Below are 21,210 nucleotides of genomic sequence, written 5' to 3' on the forward strand. Positions count from 1 at the left end.
AGGTTTACAGTAGGTGTTTTGGGTGTTTTCCTTGGTTCTAGCTACTTGGCGATCGTTTACACCCACTGTGGTAAAGTTCTTGCGCTGATACCTCTTGATATAAAGCGTTGGTCATTTTTCAAATTCCTAAATCATACACGTAACAAACAGCCATGTAAGGCTTTGAAGGAATAGTTTGTGTTTACAATCTCATATACATGGACGCCTAGAAAAGCTTCAGCGACATAATTCATAACCCTGACCCAGCAGTGCTCCCTTTTTTCAAGCAGCGACACCTTCTTTAGACGTATACCTCGTCACCTCCTCGCCCTCCTTGACAAACACACAATTGAACTCCGACCCGGGACTCAGAGTAACCTCAAACTGCAACACGGGATCCTCAACACGATCCTTTCCGCTAACAGGCAGGGCAATAATTTGCTCATACGTCTGCAAGATCCGGATAATGGTATACCCCATCTCAATAGTCGCAAACTGTTGCCCGATGCAAATTCGTGGACCGCCGTTAAATGGAACAAAGTGCCAGGGACGAGGATTCCAGCCTGATGTCCAGCGCTCGGGAATCCATTTCCCGGGATCGAGGTAGTTGGCCGAGTCTGGCCCATCGTATAAATCGGCATCGCGCTGCATTAGCATCGTCGAGTAGATTATGCGCGTGTTGGCGCGCACGCCGACAGGGGCCATTCCGTCTGGTCCACCACCGCGGGGGAGTGTGGTGTCCTTCAGTGAGTAACGCACGTTGAATGGGACGACTGGGTAAACACGCATAGTCTCGTTGAGTACGGCGTTGAGATACTTCATGTCTTTTAAGTCTGTGTAGCTGGGTTTCTGGGCATTGGCGCCGACGCCTAGACGCTCCCGGATTTCCTCGCGCAGTTTGGCAACTACTTCCGGGTGTCGTGCAAGTTCGAACAGACAAAAGGATAACGTGCCTGCTGTGGTATCGCGGCCAGCGAGGAGAATTGCGACCAGCTGATCGCGCAACACTCGCGGGTCGCGGGTGAACCGTGCGAGTGCGTCGAGGAAAGTATCCCGCTTCGAGAGCTGCTGGTCCAGTTCCTCGGGTGTGAGTGAGAGAACATGCTGGATGTAGGGCTGGATAAAGTCATCCATCACTTTGAGATCCCTGCGGAATTGCGTGCGAGACAGGAAAAAGCCGAAGACCCTGTTTGTCATATTTATAGATCAGAGATTGGCCAATAGCGAAGCAAATCAACATCGCACAAGATCTTACCCAAATCGGAAAAACTGCGACTGCCGTTGTTGCACATATCTAAACGCCTCCGCAAATTTCGTAGCCGGGTTCTCAAGACTATCTGTCCCATGGCCAAGCAGATAATCCGTCGCTGCATCGAGGGTATACCGATAGAACAGCGAGCCGACATCGACCACTTTGCTTCCGCGCGGGGCATTACTCCCTCCGAGCAGGGGAATCAGTTTTTGCACATGCTTCTCAAAGATCTCGGTATCGACAATGCGCTCACGCACGAACATCGGCCGGATGAGCTGTCGCGACCGAGACCACAATTCCCCGTCCGTCGCGAAGATGCTATCACCCAGAAATTCCTTCCACTCGCGGTGGAAAGTCTCGCCTTTACCGTAATCTGCGAACTGGCCCGTGAGCAGCGCTTTGATGTTCTCTGGATCCATAGTCATCACGATGCGGGTGGAGACGCCGGCGTCTAGCTCGGCGGTTTTGCAGTTTTTCTGGCCGCCTGCGGTGATGATAGACTCATTCCAGAATTCGATATCGCGGTGGACCAGGTTTGCTTGTTGGCCCTTGTAGACAAAATCCAACGCTGGGTTAGAGGTCAGTTATGACTTTTTTTTGGAGTTGCTGGTCATACCATAAGGAAGACGGAATTTGATCTTGGGGGCCCTGGCTCCAAGACGTGAAATTTGCGTAGAGGCCTGGATCATGCGATATAAGCAGAAGAGAACGAAGAGCCCTAGACACCATAGTGATGCCCGTCCGGGCGTCATGCCCATGAGGATATCTTCCATCATGGCGGTCGGTGAAAGAGTATTGTTAGGGGTCGTTAGAGATACATTGGCAGGGTATAAGTAGTACCCCAGACGTTCTCAAAACGGGAGGGGTAGCTGATCATAATCCAGCATTGCTAGGGCGCATCATACGAAGCTAGTGATTACTGATCCAGGTATGCTTGCGAGCCCCGCTTTGATGGCCATGACTTCATTGGATGTTAGAAGATCCACTTTCTACGTCCTCAGTTTGTTCATCCTATTTTATTTTGTCGGTGTCAGTGGTGAACCTCCCCCGCGTTAACGCTGCTCTCCAATGCATTCTGGCTATGTACCGGGGACCTCGGTTTGGCCCCGGCTGCATATGATCTCGAACTTCCCCACGATCGACCCTGGATTGTGGTTGGTGCAGAAGACGCCACATGAAGCCTGAGAATGGCTATTTGTTCTTCCGTCGGTCTCAAAAAAAGGGGGCTGAAAAAAATGGCCCGGTGAAAGGTATATATTAGAGGATGGGTAAGAGGCTAGTTCGAATTCTGTAGGAGCAGCGCTTGAAAAGAAGACCGTAAATGAAATATAAAGTACGACATGCAGGAATATATATCTCGAAAAGCTGAGAATGTGTGTTCGTAACCCAATCCGACTAGCTTGTTTCCATCGCTTGTGAGATCCCAACCAGAATGATATCATCAGCAAAATAAATGAATCTATATATTAACAGTCCAGAGAAGAACTACTAAGCAGACACGCGCATCTGCTTTGGGACGATTATGTTTGCACCATTTGCACTGGTATCACATGACCGCTCCCAGACCCATTTTGGCGCCTCCGGACTTCCTTCAGCGCAACAACTCAGTGTCGCGACTCTACTCGTCGGCAGCAACCGAATTTGTCACCCTCGATCATCCTGACGGATACCATCACTCATCCATTACTTTCCCCTTCCACACAGCCGAGATCCACTGTCCGACCGAGCGCTCATACTGGGTGGCGTCGCGAAACATCTTTCTCGCCCGTCCTTGAGCTTGTCCTCCACGCCTCCCCTCCTCCCTTACAATGCTTCCCACCATTACTGTCGGCTCGCCCCTGGCAGAGGCGATTGCTAATGTCATCCCGCCGAAACTGGTCGAGTTTGGCTGGAGTGAAGATGGAAATGATCCGGCTTTGATCGAATACGTCGTCTTGATGCTCGCCAACGGCAAGTCACAGGAGCAGATCGCCACCGAACTTTCGAACGACCTTCTCGGCCTCGAGGAAGGCGACACCCAGGCCCTCGAGTTTTCGAAATGGCTGTTCGGCCAGGTTGACATGCTCAACCAGCAAATCAATGGTGTCAGTGAGCCGGTGCAGGCGATTCCTTCCATGGGCCAGGAATCAGTCATGCAAGAGGCGAATGGGCAGGATGCAGATATGATGGTCGATGGTGCAACCGACGCGATGTGAGTTTTCTCACACTCTTCCGTCACAAAATACAAGTATACTAATGACGATTCATGAATAGACCCACTGGACCTAGAGCCATGCGCGGCGCAAGACAGGGCAGAGGCAAGATGCTCAACCAAATCAACAAGAGTCTCGATCGTTCTGATTCAGCTCTTCATCGTGTTCAGGGTCAGCGAGGCAACGGACGCATCGGTGGGCAAAACCGAAACCAAAATCAAATGCGAGGCCGTGGCCGAGGCGGCCGAGGCGGAATGGGCATGTATGGCAACAACATGGGTGCTGGAATGCAGATGAGCCCCGAAAATCAGATGCAGCTCATGTCCATGATGGAGGAACAAGCGCGGATGATGTCCCAACTAATGCCCGGTTTTGTTCCCCCTGCAGTCAACCCGGCTTTCCATCAAAACGGGGGCCAGCAAGGACGCTCTCTCTTCGATCGGGTGGAGCGACAAGGAGGCCAACGCTTCAATAAACGTGGACCGCGATCGAATGGCGCCGGGGACGGAGCTTCCGCAGACGTGGATATGGACACTACTATGGATGGAGAGCAGGATGAGAACAGCACCTGCCGCTTCAACCTTCGATGCACGAAGAAAGATTGCCAGTTCGCGCATCAGTCTCCGGCTGCTCCCGAGGGCGTGGCGATTGATGTATCTGATGTCTGCTCGTTCGGCGCTGCCTGCAAGAACCGCAAATGTACCGGCCGCCACCCGTCGCCCGCCGTGAAATCGGCTCACCAGGCCGAAGCGATGTGCAAGTTTTTCCCTCATTGCACCAACCCCCACTGCCATTTCCAACACCCAAGTATGCCGGTTTGCCGCAATGGCGGCGACTGCAAGACCGAAGGATGCAAGTTCACCCATCTTCAGGCCATGTGCAAATTCAACCCTTGTCTCAACGCGCACTGCCCGTACAAGCACGCCGAGGGTCAGCGAGGAGCCAACGTGTGGAAAGCCGGAGGCCATGTCAGCGATCGCAAATTTGTGGACCACGAGAATGGACCTGAGGAGCTGATCAAGCCGGAGGGTGAGGGCGTGCAAGGCCAGGAGCTTGCGATCTAGGAAAGAAAAATGATGCCATGTACAATCTGAATTTGTGATGACGACTTGGGAGATTTCCGGGGAGGGCGTTCCATTTTGTTTTGGAATTTTGCTTGTCTGTAGGCCTATGTACATAGAAGAAGATATTATTCCCCTTGGTGCGACAACCAGAATCGTTTCTTCATGACTTCTCATTTATGTAACTAATATTGTACGTGCTTAAGTAAGCCCGTAGTTTATCTCTCCATGCGGCGCACTTCCTTTCCCAGCTTGTTTGACCTCGTCCCGCCGCGGACATGCGACCATTATGTGTCTCTAACCATACACTAAGAGTAGGGCAGCGACCATTACTAGTCTCTGTCCTCAATGGCCACCGACGCGCATACAATGTCGCCGTGCTCGGCGGCGGCATCACCGGCTTGAGCGCCGCGTGGATGCTCACACACCAGCCCTCCTGCACCTCGGTGACCCTCTACGAGAAGTCACCGCGCCTGGGGGGTTGGATGGATAGTGAAACTATTCCTGTGCCCGGCGGAAAAGTGGTGTTTGAGTATGGTCCGAGAACACTTCGAGGCGCGTCGCCGACCTCGAAGCCTCTCCTCAACATGGTATGAACATTCGGCTTGCCATCACCGCGCGCAGACACTAATTCGACCTGCAACAGATCGCAAGACTAGGCCTGTCCGCTGAAGATTTTATTATCACCCCGAAAGACCATCCCGCCGCGGTCAATCGCTATATATACTACCCAGACCATCTGGTTCGCCTTCCCACGCCTATGCCCGGAGCCGGCTTAAGACGCAACATATCCAACCTTGTTCAAACCATGGCAGAGGAACCATTGTTCAAATCGTTTCTTTCGGGCATGTTCTCGGACCTGACCACGCCACCCCGAGAGCCAGCGGAGTGGACACAGGACGAATCCATGGCTAGATTCATTTCTCGCCGATTCAACTCCACCATTGCAGATAATCTCCTCTCCGCGGTCATGCATGGCATCTACGCAGGTGATATCGACCGATTAAGCGCCCAGACTCTGCTGGGCGGACAGCGCAACCTCGAGGCGCATGGTGGCGTCCTGGCCGGTCTTTTCAAATTAGCCACAGGCCACCGGAAGATTGTGCAAATAGATGATTATTTGGCATCTATATCCATGGATGACTACATTCTCGGTACTCCTTCCTCCAGTGGCTCGGATCTGGCAGAACGCCTAGGCAAGGCTAGCACGTTCGCATTCAAGAACGGTAATAGCAGGCTGGTCGATGCGTTGGAAGCCTCTTTGAAGGAATCTCCCAAGGTCAAGGTGGTTAAAAGCGCAGATATCACTTCTCTGCGGAAGAAACCCGATACTCACCAAATCAACGTATGCTCCGTTCACTCCGTTACTACCGTCCTCCCTGGTTTCTAACGTGCGTTTCCAGATCACATCTCCAGCAGAAGGTCACCAAACCTTTGATCGTGTCATTGCCACAATACCAGCGCCTGAGTTGGCTCAGCTCTTGGCTTCAAGCAACCACAGCCAGGGACACGCCCCCACCGAGACGATCAAACGACTTCGGAAACAAAACTACGCCACCACGGTGAGGGTGGTGAATCTATATTACGAGAATCCCTCTCTACTGCCCCCCGGAATCAATGGTTTTGGCTACCTGATCCCCCGCTCTATTCCCTTCGAGCAAAATCCAGAGTGCGGACTGGGAGTGATCTTCTCTGCCGGTGTCGCCAACGACGGCAGTCCGCTGGGCACGCAGCTCACCGTGATGTTCGGCGGCCATTACTGGGACGGCTGGAAGGACAGTGACTACCCAGATCACGACTCCGCCGTCGAAATGGCTCGCACCATGCTGGAGAGACACCTAGGAATCAAAGAGAAACCACTCGTCACGAGAAGTCAGCTGCAAAAGAACGCTATTCCCCAGTACACCGTCGGCCACCTGGACCGCATGTATCTGCTGTCAAAAACGGTGCGCGACGAGTGGGACAAGCGCCTCACCCTTGCAGGGAACTGGTACAACGGTGTCGGCGTGCCTGCCTGTGTCAAGCAGGGTGTTCTGGCCGCTCAGTACGGCATCCGTGCAGGTTTGTTTGACCACCACAATGCTTACCCTTTGAGGAGATATGACATCCGCAACTGGGAACTCGAAGGGGGCCTTGTCATGCCTCCCGTTCGACTTGATGAGTGGGACAAGAGTGAGACGTAAACCTAGCCAGGGTCGCGGTTTCATCACTTGTTTAACGTGGCGCCGGCTTGTTCTTGTTGTGTATACTAGGTGGATTGTACTAGGAGACGAAGATCGGTATATTGTATCTATTTCGGATCTCTGAGAGGTAAAAACAACTTATAAATGGAATAGAAATGGAATAGAACTAGACCATAGTGCCTTAGCCCGATATCTTCAACGCCATTCCCAGCTCGAGTCTTCACCTGTTATCCATTTGTCTATGCATTTCAGATGGACGCGTGTTGACAAATGTGGTGCTGTCCACTCATCGATGCAACGGCCTCCATAGGCCGAATGCCGCGGTGCAGGTGATGGTGAGAAACGCAGTGCTCGCTCGGAGAACTTGATGGGCCCATGAGAAGCCGGTGAGTTTGTCGGACATTCGTTCAAGCGTGTTTTTGAAACATTGAGTGAAGATGGGCTGTGCCTGGGACTGGGAGTCTTTCCTGGATGGGATTCACAGCGTGGTACCTAGGCAATCGAGGATGAGGCGGACGGATCGGGATTTTCGACTCGAACGATATTTGTAGAGTCCTGGCTTGGTCAAGAACAGAGGGAGATCAGACACTCTCCTTGGCATCGTTCTCCTTGTCGCCATTGACATCCACCCCCAGCGCATTCAGCTGACGCACAAGCTCCTGGATCTTGATCACTTTCTCCAGCTGCTCAGGCAGCAATGCCTCACCCTGGTTCTTCTTGTCGCGCAGATCTCGCGCCTGGCGGAGCTTCTTCCTGAGATTGCGGGCTTTCTTCTCCTGCTCAGCCTCCGCATCCACAGCCGATTCTTGTTTCGTTTCCACAGGAGCAGCGGCAGGAGGAGCGCGCCAGTTGTCTGACTCTGCGCCCTTCTTCTCGCTCTCCCTATCTTCCCCCTCAGCTTTGGCCTTCTTTCGCGCCTCCCGCCGCTTGGCGTTCTTGTTGCTGGCTGCGGTCCCGGGGCTTTGGGCGGCCGTCTTGTCGTCTTCGCTACTCAGCCCCTCTGCGCCCGGCACGCCACCCTTCCCGCCGCGGTTCTTCCAAGCAGCTGCAGCACGATTCTTGTACAGCTCCACATCCTCGGGGGGCTTGTAGCCCGGACGGACACGAATTTCGCGGCGTTTGGAGCCATCGGGTCGCACGGAGGAGGGGATGTAGCGCTCTCCAGTGGCGGCGTCGGTGGTGATACCTGATTTGGAGATGCTGTCAGGCGAGGCCATCTTGGAAGAAACCAGTGGACCAGAAATTAATGCAGGAGGAATAGTTCGTAGTAGAGGTAGGCACTGAAAAATACTTCGTAGTAAAGAGGAAGAAAACAGTCAGGCGGGCGGCCAATCACGGGCGGAGAATGCCGGCAGTTTTCGTGCTTGCAACTTCTTCCGTCGTCTTCCTGGTCTCGTCTCCCACCCACTCCATATCCCGTCTATCCCACTCGCCTCCCTCCCTCCACAATGGCTGGCTCAGTGAGTTGCCCTCAATTGATTTCTGCTCGACTAGCCGTGCTGACTGTTGCAATCACAGATCTCCAACGTGATCTACCAGTTCGTCCATCTGTCCCCCGACCCAGACCCAGACCTCCCCCGACCACCGATTGCTGGCCGTATATGTGCCAATGGGCGCTAACCATGCTCTTTTGTACTCTCCAGGACCTTCATCCGCAAGAACGCGGTCTTCGTGACCTCGATCTTCGCCAGTGCCTTTGCCTTCGAGCTGTGCGTTACATCCCGACCCGCGAACTCTGTTGTGTCATACAGGAAGACACTCTGGCTGACCCTGTTCCCTATTGCGAAATAGTGCCTTTGATACCACCACCAACAAGATCTGGGATGCTTTCAACCGCGGTGTATGTCTGTCCTTGAATTCCCGTCTCGATCACGTTCTTCCCTATTACACCCACACCCCTGATCTTTGGCTGAGCCTCTGCTGACTCTTTTCTCCCTTTCGGTGGCTCAGCGGCAATGGAAGGACATCAAGTACCAGTATATGAATAAGGAGGAGGAGGATGAGGATTAAGCCTTGAGACGATCTGTGTGATTGAAGATGGGCGCAACTCAAAGGGAAGCGAAGCTGTCCAGTCATTAGTGAAGAGAGTCTGTGTTAATAGAACTCGATTGTATTTTTCTCCTTCTCTTACTATTAGTCTCACTTGGATGTAAATATAGTTGCGGTTCCTGTAGTTAGGGTACATGGTGATCACCATAGTTAAGTAGGGTATCGGTCTCAGTCATCAGTGGCGTGGAGACGACCGATGACACCGATGTCATAGCCAGATCCTCTCCGCCTCGACTTCTGCAAAGATTCCCCAATCCTCCCCCTGTCTCGGTGCACGACAGTCGACGGGCCTTTCCGATCTACCGCGATCATCTAATTATTCCACTCTCATCTCCCTCTCTCCAGTTGTGCCCGCGTCAACCTGCCAACGCATTCTCAGACGACCCCCCACTACCCAGAATCCTATCGAATCCTTGAGACACAACAGCAACCTGCATTGACCGATCATCCTCACCTCGACCTGAAACACTCGCATTCCCATTTTGACCGAATTAACCCTCGAGACCACTGTTCGCCTTCGTTTCCTCCACATTCGAACTGCCTCTGTTTCCCGCGACCAGCTCTTCTCTCGGCGCCTGTGACAGTCGACCGGCTGCGGCAACCCACCCTTCGCCCGCCGCCGAAAGAGCCATGCTCATGCTCGCAGAATGTGAGAAAATCCTCGGTAATGGTCTCCTGAGCCTACCTTCGCAACACAACTTTCGCTATGGCCCGCAGGCCGAGCGCGCTCTGCTAGAACTGCTTTTCCGATCGCTCGTGGGACACAATGAAGAGCTCATCGCCCACCTATTTCCCGACGGTGTACCGACGGGGTCTTGGAAGCTGGCCGAGGCACAGGGAGCCCGTGAAGGCGCTGAGTATAGCGAGGCCGCGCGGGGCAAGCGATGCGGGCATATCTTCCGGGCTGGCGAAGCTACCTACCGATGCGTGACCTGCGCCGCGGACGATACATGCGTGCTGTGCAGCCGGTGCTTCGATTCATCGGATCACACCGACCATCAATATCAGATCTCGCTCTCGTCTGGGAATTGTGGCTGCTGCGACTGCGGTGATGAGGAGGCATGGAGACTACCGCTTTTCTGCGCCATTCATACGGACAGTGGCAACGTCAAGGGGAAAGAACGTGCAAAATGCGAGCTGCCGCCCGACTTGGTCTCTTCTATCCGGCTAACCATCTCGCGCACCCTCGACTATTTCTGTGATGTCATCTCATGCTCGCCGGAACAGTTACGCCTGCCCAAGACTGTCGAGGGCATCAAGCAAGATGAAGTCGAGTCCCGACTGAGCCCCAGCTGGTATGGAGCGGGGGACCCGGAGGAGGAGGAGCCCGAATTCGCACTCATGCTGTGGAACGACGAGAAGCATGCCATCAAGGATGTTGCGGAGCAAGTTACTCGTGCCTGTCGTGAACGAAACAGCTTTGGTGTCGCACGGGCCCATGAGACACACGACATTGGCCGCAGCGTCGTCAAATATTCCAAGGACCTGCAACGATTACTGGCTGTCTCGAAGATTATCGAGGAGATCAAGGTCACGGTCACCGTGCGCTCTGCACGCGACACCTTCCGCGAGCAGATGTGCGCGACGATTGTCGAATGGCTAGCCGATATTGCTGGGTGCAGCATTCTCGATGATAACGAGATCTTCAGACAGGTTGTTTGCGAGGAATTGCTGAGTCCGTGGCGGAAAGGGAGCGGTGCCTACAATGCGGATATCGGAATTAAAGGCATTGATGACCACCAACGATACGACACCCTATCTGCCCGTTCCATTATGCTCACAGTGTCGCCCCAGGGCGGCGTAATCGTGACGACTGGTGACGATGGAGACGAAGATATCGACGAAGCCAACGACCAGGACATGGATGAAGACTGGGTTGAAGCGCATGACGACGCGGATGATGAAGATGAAGATATGGAAATTGAACTCGCTACGCAACTCCAAGCCGAGGACAATGAGGACGAAGATATGGACATGGGCACTACCGACGAAGACATTGCTACGCGCATGCGCATGATATCAGCGCTTGCTCGTGCTCGCGTGCAGCGGATGGCCGCCCGATCTCCTGAGACGACGGAGCAGCCTCCAGCGCAACAAGATCGGTCCACACCGTCTCGCGAGATGGAAAACCAGGCTCCTGCCTCCGATAGTTACGTGGTTATTCCTCGGACTCCGTCTGGTGTAGTCAAGCCCGCTCCCGCGCGGACAGAGAGTCATTGGCAAGTTCGACCGCCTATGCCTGTTCCAGGCGAGAAGGTTCCAGTTTACGAAGATCTGTGGCAACGCACTCGCTTAGATTGCCTGGTCCTTTATGATCTGAGGCTATGGAAGAAGACACGGACCGATCTGCGGGATCTATATATCAGCACCGTCGTCAACGTGCCCCAGTTCAAACGGATTATGGGTCTCCGCCTGTCGGCGTTGTACACGGCTTTGGCCCAACTGTATCTTATTGCGGATCGGGAACCAGATCACTCCATTGTCAACCTCTCGTTACAACTTCTGACTACGCCTTCAATAACCGAGGAAATTGTGCTGCGAGGCAACTTCCTCACCAAGGTCATGGCCATTCTCTATACCTTTTTGACTACTAGACAAGTTGGTGAACCACAAGCTGTCAACCCAAATGCTACGCTGGCCTTTGATGGATCGGTGACCAATCGACGCCTATATCATTTCTTCCTCGACCTCCGCTACCTCCTCCAATCAGAGTACGTGCAACATCGGGTGCGTACCGAGGAACAATATCTCTCCCAATTCCTGGATCTTGTCAAGTTGTCGCAAGGCATCTGTCCCAATGTGCGCGCGGTAGGCGAACACGTGGAGTACGAAACCGACACCTGGATCAGCGCCTCAATCCTCATGCGCGAGGTCAATCGGTTGTGCCGCCAATTCTGCGAGGCATTCCGAAACCCCGCAAATGACCATGCCCATAACCTGCTGAGGGCTATCAAAACCACAACGATCACCACGATCGTGCACTCGGCTGGCGTGGAACGCAAACGATTCGATCAAGCAGAGATCAAAGAGGAAATCCGCTTCAAGACCCTGCCACCATTCGATTTCGAAGTCGGTCCATCTGGTGAAGTCCCTTGCCACCGCGTGATCGAATTTGTTGTTGATCGCGGGTGGATCAGTTTCCATCATGCTCTACACTATACCCTCTCATGGCTCATCGAATGTGGCCGCAACATAAGCTCCGATGCGATGCGGAACATCCTCTTTGAAGCCGCCCGTGCTGCGAGGAACGAACTGCACGCTGCCAAAGCTGCCGGTAGTAAAAGTATTGATGATAGTCTCCTCACTTTCGGCCCGGAAGATTTACTTCTCACAATGTTCGACTACCCGCTAAGAGTATGTGCCTGGCTTGCGCAGATGAAAGCTGGGATGTGGGTTCGCAATGGTCTCAGTCTACGCCATCAGGCATCGCAGTATCGAGGCGTTTCGTCTCGCGATTTTGCTTACTACCGCGATATCTTCCTTTTGCAGACGGCGCTGGTGACCTGCGACCCTAGCAGGGTACTTGCATCTATTGCACATCGGTTTGGGGTGGTGGACTGGATGGCCCGAAATTACATGCCTCGCCCTGGTTACGAGGACACCCAGATCATTGACGTCGCAGAGGAGTTTGTTCATTTGCTTGTCATCCTGCTGACAGACCGCACCTCTTTGACTGCTATCGATGACAGCACGCATTTGACCCATGAGAACATCAGCCGCGACATTGCCCACGTTCTCTGTTTCAAGCCTCTCTCTTTCTCCGATCTTTCTGGCCGCCTCAGTGACAAGCTGCTTGACTCGGACATGTTCCAAGACGTGTTGGACGAAATCGCCAATTTCCGCCCACCGGAAGGCTTAAGTGACACTGGGACCTTCGAGTTGAAGGGCGAGTATCTCGACCTGATTGATCCTTATAGCGCGCACTATACAAAGAACCAGCGCGACGAGGCGGAGAACATCTACAAGGAGTGGATGGCGAAAAAGACCGGCAAGAAGGCAGCAGATATTGTGTTCGAACCGAAGCTTCGTCCAATCAGTTCTGGCATATTCTCTGAGCTGCCCCGTTTCACTGGGACTATGCTCTTCGCCCAGATTGTTCACCAATGCCTGGAGTACATTGTGACGTCCAAGGAATGCACACCGGGTATTCCGCCGACGCGGGTGGAGACTTTCCTTCAGGTAATTCTGCATCTCGTTCTTGCTGCAACCTTGGAGGATAGTTCCCAGGAGACCGAGGGAACCTCCGAGCACGAGAATTCCTTCAACTGGCATGCTCTGTCGAAGACCCGTGAGATCAAGGCAGGCAATGTCACCATCGTTGGTCTCTTGGAGAAGATATCGGTGATGGATGAGTTTGCTGCCTGCGGTCCAAAGATTCGTCACATCCTCAAACGCCTGTGGCAGAAACGCCCTGAAACATACACATCGGCAACTGCCTCACTCAAGTTCCCGTTCGACCGCATTGACACCAACTCTCCTGCCATTGACGCGGACAACGAGAAGGAACTGAAAAAGAAGCAGGCCCAGGAGCGCCAAGCAAGAGTGATGGCGCAGTTCCAGCAACAGCAACAGCAATTCCTGAACACCCAGGGCAGTTTCGACTGGGGCGAAGAGGATTTCAGCGATCTTGAGTCGGAGACTGGCACTGCCACTGAAACGAAAACGTGGAAGTATCCCAACGGTACTTGCATTCTCTGTCAGGAGGAAACGAATGATTCCAGACTCTATGGCACCTTTGCTCTTATTCAGGACAGCACTATTTTGCGACAGACGGATATCCGTGACCCGGACAGGATTAGAGAAGCACTGAAGACTCCGTCGAGCCTGGATAGATCAATTGAAAGTATGCGGCCATTCGGGGTTGCTGGTGAGAATCACACGACGATCAAGCGATTGGACTCCTCTGGTGGGGAGGTCATCAGTGAGAAGATCGGTTTGAGCAAGGGCTTTAACCCCAAGAGCACGCTGCGTGGGCCGGTGACCACTGGCTGTGGGCATATCATGCATTATCATTGTTTTGAGGTCTACTACACGGCGACCGAAAGGCGGCACAGCCACCAGATTGCACGCAACCATCCAGAGAATACCATGCTCAATGAGTTTGTCTGTCCCCTGTGCAAAGCACTCGGCAACGCGTTCTTTCCAATTACTTGGAAGGGCAAGGAAGAGTCTTACCCTGGTCCGCTGAACACAGCTACTTCATTTGATCAGTGGATGGCAACTGGTCTGAAGAACGCCCTGAATAATCAGCAGAATTTTTCTGTGCTTATGGAGAAGGAGAGGTCGTCTCATCAGTCCTACTCAGATCTTTTCATCAGCTATCTTTCGAAAACCTTGGTCCTGCCACTTTCCACCAAGATCGATCAGCTTATGGCTTCCTCACTCTCATCGACCACTGCTGCTCAGTATCTTTCGTCGTCACGGATGGCTATCCCCGGTCTTTTTCCGTCGCCCGAAGACATCACACCATCCAGCCCGCTTCAGCGAGTATCCAGTCCGCTTCAGCAAGTTTCCAGCCCGCCAGACAGTCCCATGTCGGAGCTTCTTCAAATATACAAAAGATTGAAGAAGACGATTAAAGTGAACCACATCAACTCAATGTTCAACAACTCGCCTGAGACGATTGGTAACGACGATCTGGTTCATACGGACTCCCTGATCCGGAGTTTCGGGTTCAGTATCTCGGCGATTGAGATTGCGCAGCGTGGCCTGGAGTCTGAGCCGGGGTCGACCTTGCTGAGCAAGATTCCTTCCCTGACGCTGACGCATCTGCGTGTTTTGGCCGAGACGGCTCTCACCTATGCTGCGGTTGGGTGTCTTCACACCTCCAGTTCATCGAAGAGCCGTCCAATGCAGGAGTTCCACGACATGCACCGACAGAAAATTTGCCAATTGCTTGTTGGGCATCCCTGCCTGAGTGGCACGGCATTGCTGAATGATGTTCGCAATATTGAGCCTCTGCTTGCCATAGATACGTTTGTGTTCTTGGCAGAGTGCTCGCTTTCGCTGCTGCCGGTTCTTCATATCGACGTGCGCCATCTTATCCATATGTGCTATGTCGCGGAGATTGTCAAGGTCGCCGTGACATACATCCTATGGCCACTCGGACTGAAGGAAGAGATTTCCCAGCACGGAGAAGCGTACCTATTGGACGCGGAGCTGTCGGATGAACAGTATGGAGTTACGAAGCACTTCTTTGACTCGGTCGTGGCTGAGCTCAAGGCCAACTCTGTTGGACGCGCCGAGGGTTCATCGTTCCCTGCCGAGAGCGGCTATGTCAAGGATGGAGAGGAATCTGCCACACCGGGCATCATCATTGCCATCCGTCGGCTGGTTTCAAGCTACGCTTTGGCCTTCCTGCGCAAAACCGCGATCCTGCTACATGTCCAGCACGGCGTCGAGTTCCCCAACACCGGTTTCGCGGACATGGGTGCCTCCGAGCTGGACCGTCTGACCAAGGCCCTACATTTGCCCTCGCTCGACGAGATTTTTCTTTCCATCAACCCGGCGCGGAAGAGCAACAGTCCCTTCGATGCGGTCATCTCTGGTTGGATCTTCCACTGGAACGCCTCGCGCTCTGGAATCCGGTTCGAAGACCACCGGCTCTGGCCGAGTCTGCCACACCCTGCCATCTTCGAGCTTGTCGGTCTGCCCAAATACTATGACAGTCTGATCGAAGAGGCGAATCGCCGACGGTGCCCGAACACGAAGAAGGAGCTCACCGATCCGAGCATCTGTCTCTTCTGCGGAGATATCTTTTGCTCGCAGGCTGTCTGCTGCCATCATAACAAGCTGGGCGGATGCAACCAGCACATACAGAAGTCAGATTTTTCAGTACCCCTCTTGCTAGGCTCCAGATCGCTAATCTTTGTTTCTTCTAGATGTGGCAAAAACATCGGCCTCTTCATCAATATCCGCAAATGCACCGTCCTCTACCTGCACAACCACAACGGCTCCTGGCATTTTGCCCCGTACCTCGACCGACACGGCGAGGTTGATCCGGGTCTGAGACGCAACCGCCAACTCATCCTCAACCAAAAACGCTACGACAGACTACTGCGTGATGTATGGCTGTCACACGGTGTCCCAGCGACCATTAGCCGCAAGTTGGAATCGGAAATCAACAACGGTGGGTGGGAGACGATCTAATGGGATCGATGGAGATGAAATACTAAAGAAAAAGTTTGGGTTTGGCTGGCGAGAGAGGGGTCTCGTTGTTGCAGCATGCTGGCGAACTGGGAAGTCGGGATGCTTGTTCCTTTTTTTTTTCTTTCTTCTTCTTTCATATTGGCTTTGCATTTATTGTACTTTCTTCCTCGCTCTGGTTTGGATTCTCTGAATGTACATCAAACTATACTAGATCGTTGGATATGATCAAGGCGATCTCTCTATTTGTACAAATCTCGCTATCTTATCAATGCCAAGATCTCTCTCCCTCAACCTCCAACTTTCTTTCAATGCAATTCCGACCACAGCTCAATTCTTGGAGTAACACGCCGCCATGAACAACGACCAATTCCGGCGGCTGCTCGCTGATAAGTCAACCTCCTCGACTTCAAAAAACGCATCCTCCCCATCAACCCGCGATGCAGCCCCCGGGGGCGCAACACCCAGCGGAGCACTGGGCTCGCGCATGCGCTCCAGCATCCCCATGACACCGTACGCTACCAGAACTATATTCCTCATATTATCCTACAAATCACAAAGCTAACATTTTTTCCACAGCCGCTCCGTAACAGGCATCGACTTCGCGCGCCAACTAGCCGACCAGCGCAACGACCAGCGGCCCACAAAGCGGTTCAAATCCTCCGCCGCGCCAAAGGGCACAAAACTCCCATCCGGATACCAAGACCGTGCACAACAGCGCAACACACAAGATGATGGTGAGATGGACGAGAGCGGCGGGGATGACATCCAGAAACGCGTGCGCGCGCTAGAGGAGATGGTGAAACTGGGCCAGATTGATCAGGGCACTTTTGAGAATCTTTGCAAGGAGCTGGGCGTTGGTGGAGATGTGGGCAGTACGCATATGGTTAAGGGGCTTGATTGGGAGCTTCTGAGGAAGGTGCGTGCTGGGGAAGATGTTTCGAAGGCTAAGGAGAAGGAGGCCGCGGCTGCTCCAGTGCCGGGAGAAGATGAGGCGGTGGCCGAGGAGAATGCGGATGAGGCGTTTGAGCGGTTGATGGAAGAGAAGGGCTTGGAGGAGATACAGGCTGTACCGAGGGAGAAGAAGGAGAAGAAGAAGGGGACTATGGCGCCACCCCCGCCACGGAAGAAGACTCGAGATGAGATTCTGAAGGAGCTTAAAGCTAGCCGTAGCGCAGCTGCACCGCCGCCGCCGCCGGAGCCATCACTCGGGTCCAAGTTCAAAAAGTTTGGCGGTGGGAAGCCCGAGAAGAAGCGGTTTGTGGAAACGGACGAGACGGGGAGGCGACGCGAGGTGTTGCTTATTACAGATGCGGAGGGCAATACGAAGCGGAAGACGCGCTGGCTTGATCCGCCAGTTGAAATTAAGCCTGGGCTTCCTATGCCTGATAAAGGTTCGCAGCCACTTGGGATGGAAGTTCCTGCTGAGATTGCAGCGAAGGCTGCAGCTGCAGCTGCGCAACCAGAGGACGAGGATGATGATATTTTCGCGGGGGTCGGGGCCGACTACAATCCCCTCGCCGACCTGGAGGATGATGAAGGGTCTTCGTCAGACGAGGAAGGCGATCATACTGCTACGAAGCGTGAAAAGGTGCCCAAGGAAGTGGAACAGCCTGCTACGGATTCTACAGCGCCTTCCAAACCACGCAACTACTTTGCTGTGGGCACCTCTGTCACCGAACCTGAAGAACCAGAAGATCGCTCCAACCCACTCGCAAAGGATCCAACTATCCTCGCCGCACTCAAACGAGCGGCGGCCCTGCGCCAAGCATCTCCCTCCGCCGAGGACGAGGAGACCCAGGACACAGATGCCGCTCTGCGAAGCAAGCGGTTCCTCGAAGAGGCGCGGCGCCGAGATGCGCTGGATGCGGCGGACATGGACCTTGGGTTTGGGGGTAGTCGGAACGAAGACGGTGAGGATGAGCAAGCGGTTCTGCTTGATTTTGAGGATCGCGGCGGCAAGAAGCGGAAGCGGGGCCCCAAGAAGAAGAAGGGGGATAAGGATAGTGCGGCGGACGTGATGCGCGTGGTGGAGGGGCGCAAAAAGGATGCGGAATAGTTCGATTTAGCTGTGATTCTTTAATTCAAATACCCCGCAAAAGCTGGATCTGGTTTAAATGCTACTCTAAACTTGTAAATCCGCAGGTGGGTGGATGTTGTGCCTGAGCCTGAGCTTAATTAAGCTTAACTCGATCCCCATCTGGTGCCGCCCGCTGACCGATCTAACTGCCACCACCACTCACGACATACAGACTAAGCCTACCTGGTCGGGATATATGAATATAACTGTAGCAGCCATTCGATTCTCCAACAGGCAGAGGCTCTCTCATTCACTGGGCGGCCACGTACTACTAGGTACAATCTGGACCTGGTGCCTTCCCAAATAAGGTCAAGTTCTCGCATTCACCACCCAACCAGTTCATAATAAATAACAGGCCTGTTCCCGTCTTCCTCCCATCGTTTTCTCCCTCCTACGACTCCCCTCCTTCTCTTCTTCCTACCCGTTTTCTTCCCTTCCTGCTACCCACTTCCCATCCCCTTCTTCTCTGGTCACGCTTTTTATCCTTTCTCATCATCCTACCATCCCCCACCATGACTTCGAGTCCTGGTCATGCGTCTGCATGCATATACTGTGAGAGCTCTTCTCATCAGGTAAGAACTCTAGCGATTTCTTAGTCTGGCTTCGTGTGCGCGCCACGAGCCATCTTTTTTAGACCTCTGGTCTCGCCTACTTGTAGGCACTTGCCATCGCCAGAATGAGTGGAAGACCTTACTCAGCCTTGGGCCCCGGCTGATGGAAGACGATGTTGTCTGCCTTTGTCCTTTAGGTATCTTTGCGATTTGACGACTATCGTCGCTGTTAAAATATCCATGTGCTGTACCAGCCTTTCAGAGCTCGTCAGTGTGGAAGACATGAGAACTCGACTTACACAATCTGTCGAGTTGACTGTGTATAACGCCGCGAACCTGGTAAGCCCCTTCTGCTATTGTCCGAGTTGATCCATCGAGCTAACAAGCCACGCAGGCACGTGAGATTGGATTATGAGCTGCTTATCATTCAGGTAAGCGCTGAAAGTTACATCGGAGGCAGTGGCCAATAGATCTGTTGCTGCCTCACATTTTCTTGTTTTTGGTGCCTACCAGCTTGGTTAACAAGCTGACAGCAGTGCTATACTTCTTCTTTCCAGAGAGCATGGCAGTGTCTACTTCGTTGATCATATCAAATACGCTTGGGTAAATGCCTCGTTTTTGGTCAAGATTGAACTGTCAGGCTAATGGGACTTTTGCCAGTACCCAAGCAAATCATCGAAATGGAAGTACGTGCTGTCAGATCACGGAAGTTTGGATTATTCGTGTATTATAAATCTTATTCATAGTCAAGATGTGTAAACAGATTCCTCCGCAGGAGCATTTTTAAAGATATAATCTCGATCTTCTCTAAGTGCATGTCGCATCGGGGGCTTTAACAGTGCCAATGCCATTTCAGAGAATTCGTGTTCCTACTAGAGCTAGGCAACTTAAACCGACGTGGTTTGCTGGCATGTGACGTGGCTGGCTGAACTGCATGGTAGTCACAAGCAACCCGAATGAGTGAGAGAGAATGTGGCATTGTCTCTTCATTAGGATCTATGAAGTAAATGAAAACCGCTATGCTCTGGAAGCATGGAAATAAAAGTCAGCGTAACATATAATCATTCTGTGTTGATTGTTGGTTACATGAAGCTTTGATAGTTCAACAATGCAGTCCTTGGCGGTTCATGCATTTCAGTTTTAAAGTTTGAACTATCAAGATTGCCTCTTCATCATTCGCTGAAGGCGCTCTCAGATGCTCGATATTCTGCACTACTATGCATCTTTGGGTGAGATTTCACTTGTGTTACCCTTTTGTATGTCTACAACTCGAGCCCACGTTGTTCCACGGCATTTACTTTATATAATGCTTGCCGAGAACCACGTGTATAAATATCGACACAATTCTTGCAGAGCGAGACTTGAACACACTTCTTAAACCAACTTTCTCTTTCTCACAACATGATAAATATCCATGGCTCTCCTAGCAACATGCTGAACACCCATGATAAATATGCTTTGGGTAGAAACCAGAAAGAATCTGAACGGTAAGAAAGAAAACTTAACCCTTGTAGCGAGAGCTAGATATCTAATGAAGGTGCGATGCAATATCTAGGCTAAATGCACAACACGATCTGCTGTTCAAAGTGACCCAAAACACCCTGATCCATCCATCGATTCCTAAAGATGGCATACTATCAGTTGCAGATATAGCAACTGGAACCGGGTAAGTCTGTCATTGATTTCTCGCGCAGCCCCATGGCTAATGAACGAAAAAGCATCTGGCTGAAGGATGTTTCGCAAATGTTGGAAGCATCTCAAGCCCAGCGTTACTATCATGGATTTGACATCTCACCGGAACAATTTCCCAAGGAGCCAGGGGGCATCGCATTTTCTGTTCACGATATAACGAAGCCATTTCCTAAAGAACATTGGAACCGGTATGACTTAGTCCATGTGCGACTATTAGTTGTTGCTCTCGAAGAATCCGAATACAGAGCTGCAGTATCTAACGTCCATGCCATCTTGAGTATGTCTCCCAATCTGAGATCTATTTTCCCTCTTCCATTCATTCCGTTTTTCTTACCCATTCAGAGCCCGGCGGCTTTCTTCAGTGGGAAGAGATCGATGAAGAAACATATATATCGGATTCCAACCCCGTTATTTGGGAGATTCGAAGATGCTTTAGTTCTTCCCTCAAGGCCGAAGGAAAATGTTTCCAAGCATCAGCAAAGGTATACGACGAGTGCATAGCGGCCGGTCTCTTGGATGTTGTACGGTTGGCTTATATCTCAGACTGGGATAGTAATATCCGTCGTGACACAGAGGAAAGGCTTGCTGCGATTATCGAAACGCTATATGCAAATCTTCTCGTGCGATCCGGGCAGGTTGATGAGGAGAAGGTGGCATCAAAGCAGGCTGGGGAGTTGATCGAGCAACATCGGCGCCTTTGTGAAAATGGAAATTCCCCGCCGCTGAAGCTGATGAGAGTTGTTGGCCAAAAGCGACTACATGATCGGTGCCTATAGGGACCGTCGCATCTTTCATAGCCAACCCGGCCGTACCTGAGGACCTGGAAATATAACTATAACTATACAATTTGTGTCTTCATCATAGCAGGAAGGAGAGTAAATACTTGACTCAAGAGCCATCAAATCCCAGAAACGTATGTGTCACTCGCCAACGATCGCCATCAGAAACGTCAACCAGAGAACTTTAGCAACACCGTGGATTCAGTCTCCAAGATGTGTCATGAACGAGGAAGAACTGGAAGAAGG

The 21,210-nt window shown here is 52.4% G+C and overlaps 11 protein-coding genes across 11 annotated transcripts; 9 read left to right on the plus strand and 2 right to left on the minus strand.

Annotated features, from left to right (window-relative positions):
• Nucleotides 1–261: 261 nt before the first annotated feature.
• On the minus strand, nt 262–2,007 carry N7510_003634 (cytochrome P450; the record flags this gene model as incomplete). Its single annotated transcript, XM_056975560.1, has 3 exons — nt 262–1,165; nt 1,235–1,799; nt 1,848–2,007. 3 exons carry the CDS (start codon nt 2,005–2,007, stop codon nt 262–264), a joined length of 1,629 nt encoding a protein of 542 aa, XP_056835516.1.
• Nucleotides 2,008–2,781: 774 nt separating this feature from the next.
• Nucleotides 2,782–3,006, plus strand: N7510_003635 (uncharacterized protein; the record flags this gene model as incomplete). Its single annotated transcript, XM_056975561.1, has 1 exon — nt 2,782–3,006. One exon carries the CDS (start codon nt 2,782–2,784, stop codon nt 3,004–3,006), a length of 225 nt encoding a protein of 74 aa, XP_056835517.1.
• Nucleotides 3,007–3,039: 33 nt separating this feature from the next.
• N7510_003636 (uncharacterized protein) lies at nt 3,040–3,426 on the plus strand (the record flags this gene model as incomplete). The annotated part of the gene is made up of 1 exon (XM_056975562.1): nt 3,040–3,426. The coding sequence occupies one exon, from the start codon at nt 3,040–3,042 to the stop codon at nt 3,424–3,426; it is 387 nt and encodes a 128-aa protein (XP_056835518.1).
• Nucleotides 3,427–3,503: 77 nt separating this feature from the next.
• N7510_003637 (mRNA-binding protein NAB2) lies at nt 3,504–4,487 on the plus strand (the record flags this gene model as incomplete). The annotated part of the gene is made up of 1 exon (XM_056975563.1): nt 3,504–4,487. One exon carries the CDS (start codon nt 3,504–3,506, stop codon nt 4,485–4,487), a length of 984 nt encoding a protein of 327 aa, XP_056835519.1.
• A 275-nt stretch (nt 4,488–4,762) lies between these two features.
• Nucleotides 4,763–5,080, plus strand: N7510_003638 (uncharacterized protein; the record flags this gene model as incomplete). The annotated part of the gene is made up of 1 exon (XM_056975564.1): nt 4,763–5,080. One exon carries the CDS (start codon nt 4,763–4,765, stop codon nt 5,078–5,080), a length of 318 nt encoding a protein of 105 aa, XP_056835520.1.
• Nucleotides 5,081–5,292: 212 nt separating this feature from the next.
• On the plus strand, nt 5,293–6,667 carry N7510_003639 (protoporphyrinogen/coproporphyrinogen oxidase; the record flags this gene model as incomplete). The annotated part of the gene is made up of 2 exons (XM_056975565.1): nt 5,293–5,829; nt 5,888–6,667. The coding sequence occupies 2 exons, from the start codon at nt 5,293–5,295 to the stop codon at nt 6,665–6,667; spliced, it is 1,317 nt and encodes a 438-aa protein (XP_056835521.1).
• Nucleotides 6,668–7,248: 581 nt separating this feature from the next.
• On the minus strand, nt 7,249–7,884 carry N7510_003640 (putative RNA binding protein Pym; the record flags this gene model as incomplete). Its single annotated transcript, XM_056975566.1, has 1 exon — nt 7,249–7,884. The coding sequence occupies one exon, from the start codon at nt 7,882–7,884 to the stop codon at nt 7,249–7,251; it is 636 nt and encodes a 211-aa protein (XP_056835522.1).
• A 231-nt stretch (nt 7,885–8,115) lies between these two features.
• N7510_003641 (cytochrome b-c1 complex subunit 9) lies at nt 8,116–8,677 on the plus strand (the record flags this gene model as incomplete). The annotated part of the gene is made up of 5 exons (XM_056975567.1): nt 8,116–8,127; nt 8,186–8,205; nt 8,311–8,376; nt 8,459–8,507; nt 8,618–8,677. 5 exons carry the CDS (start codon nt 8,116–8,118, stop codon nt 8,675–8,677), a joined length of 207 nt encoding a protein of 68 aa, XP_056835523.1.
• A 669-nt stretch (nt 8,678–9,346) lies between these two features.
• N7510_003642 (putative ubiquitin-protein ligase E3 component (UBR1)) lies at nt 9,347–15,865 on the plus strand (the record flags this gene model as incomplete). Its single annotated transcript, XM_056975568.1, has 1 exon — nt 9,347–15,865. The coding sequence occupies one exon, from the start codon at nt 9,347–9,349 to the stop codon at nt 15,863–15,865; it is 6,519 nt and encodes a 2,172-aa protein (XP_056835524.1).
• A 352-nt stretch (nt 15,866–16,217) lies between these two features.
• N7510_003643 (uncharacterized protein) lies at nt 16,218–17,921 on the plus strand (the record flags this gene model as incomplete). Its single annotated transcript, XM_056975569.1, has 2 exons — nt 16,218–16,375; nt 16,442–17,921. The coding sequence occupies 2 exons, from the start codon at nt 16,218–16,220 to the stop codon at nt 17,919–17,921; spliced, it is 1,638 nt and encodes a 545-aa protein (XP_056835525.1).
• Nucleotides 17,922–19,894: 1,973 nt separating this feature from the next.
• Nucleotides 19,895–20,961, plus strand: N7510_003644 (class I SAM-dependent methyltransferase; the record flags this gene model as incomplete). The annotated part of the gene is made up of 4 exons (XM_056975570.1): nt 19,895–19,980; nt 20,049–20,159; nt 20,212–20,462; nt 20,528–20,961. The coding sequence occupies 4 exons, from the start codon at nt 19,895–19,897 to the stop codon at nt 20,959–20,961; spliced, it is 882 nt and encodes a 293-aa protein (XP_056835526.1).
• Nucleotides 20,962–21,210: the final 249 nt, after the last annotated feature.

This window comes from Penicillium lagena (genome assembly GCF_028827675.1).
Source record: "Penicillium lagena strain IBT 129212 chromosome Unknown utg000002l_segment0_segment0, whole genome shotgun sequence".
Lineage (NCBI taxonomy): Eukaryota > Fungi > Ascomycota > Eurotiomycetes > Eurotiales > Aspergillaceae > Penicillium > Penicillium lagena.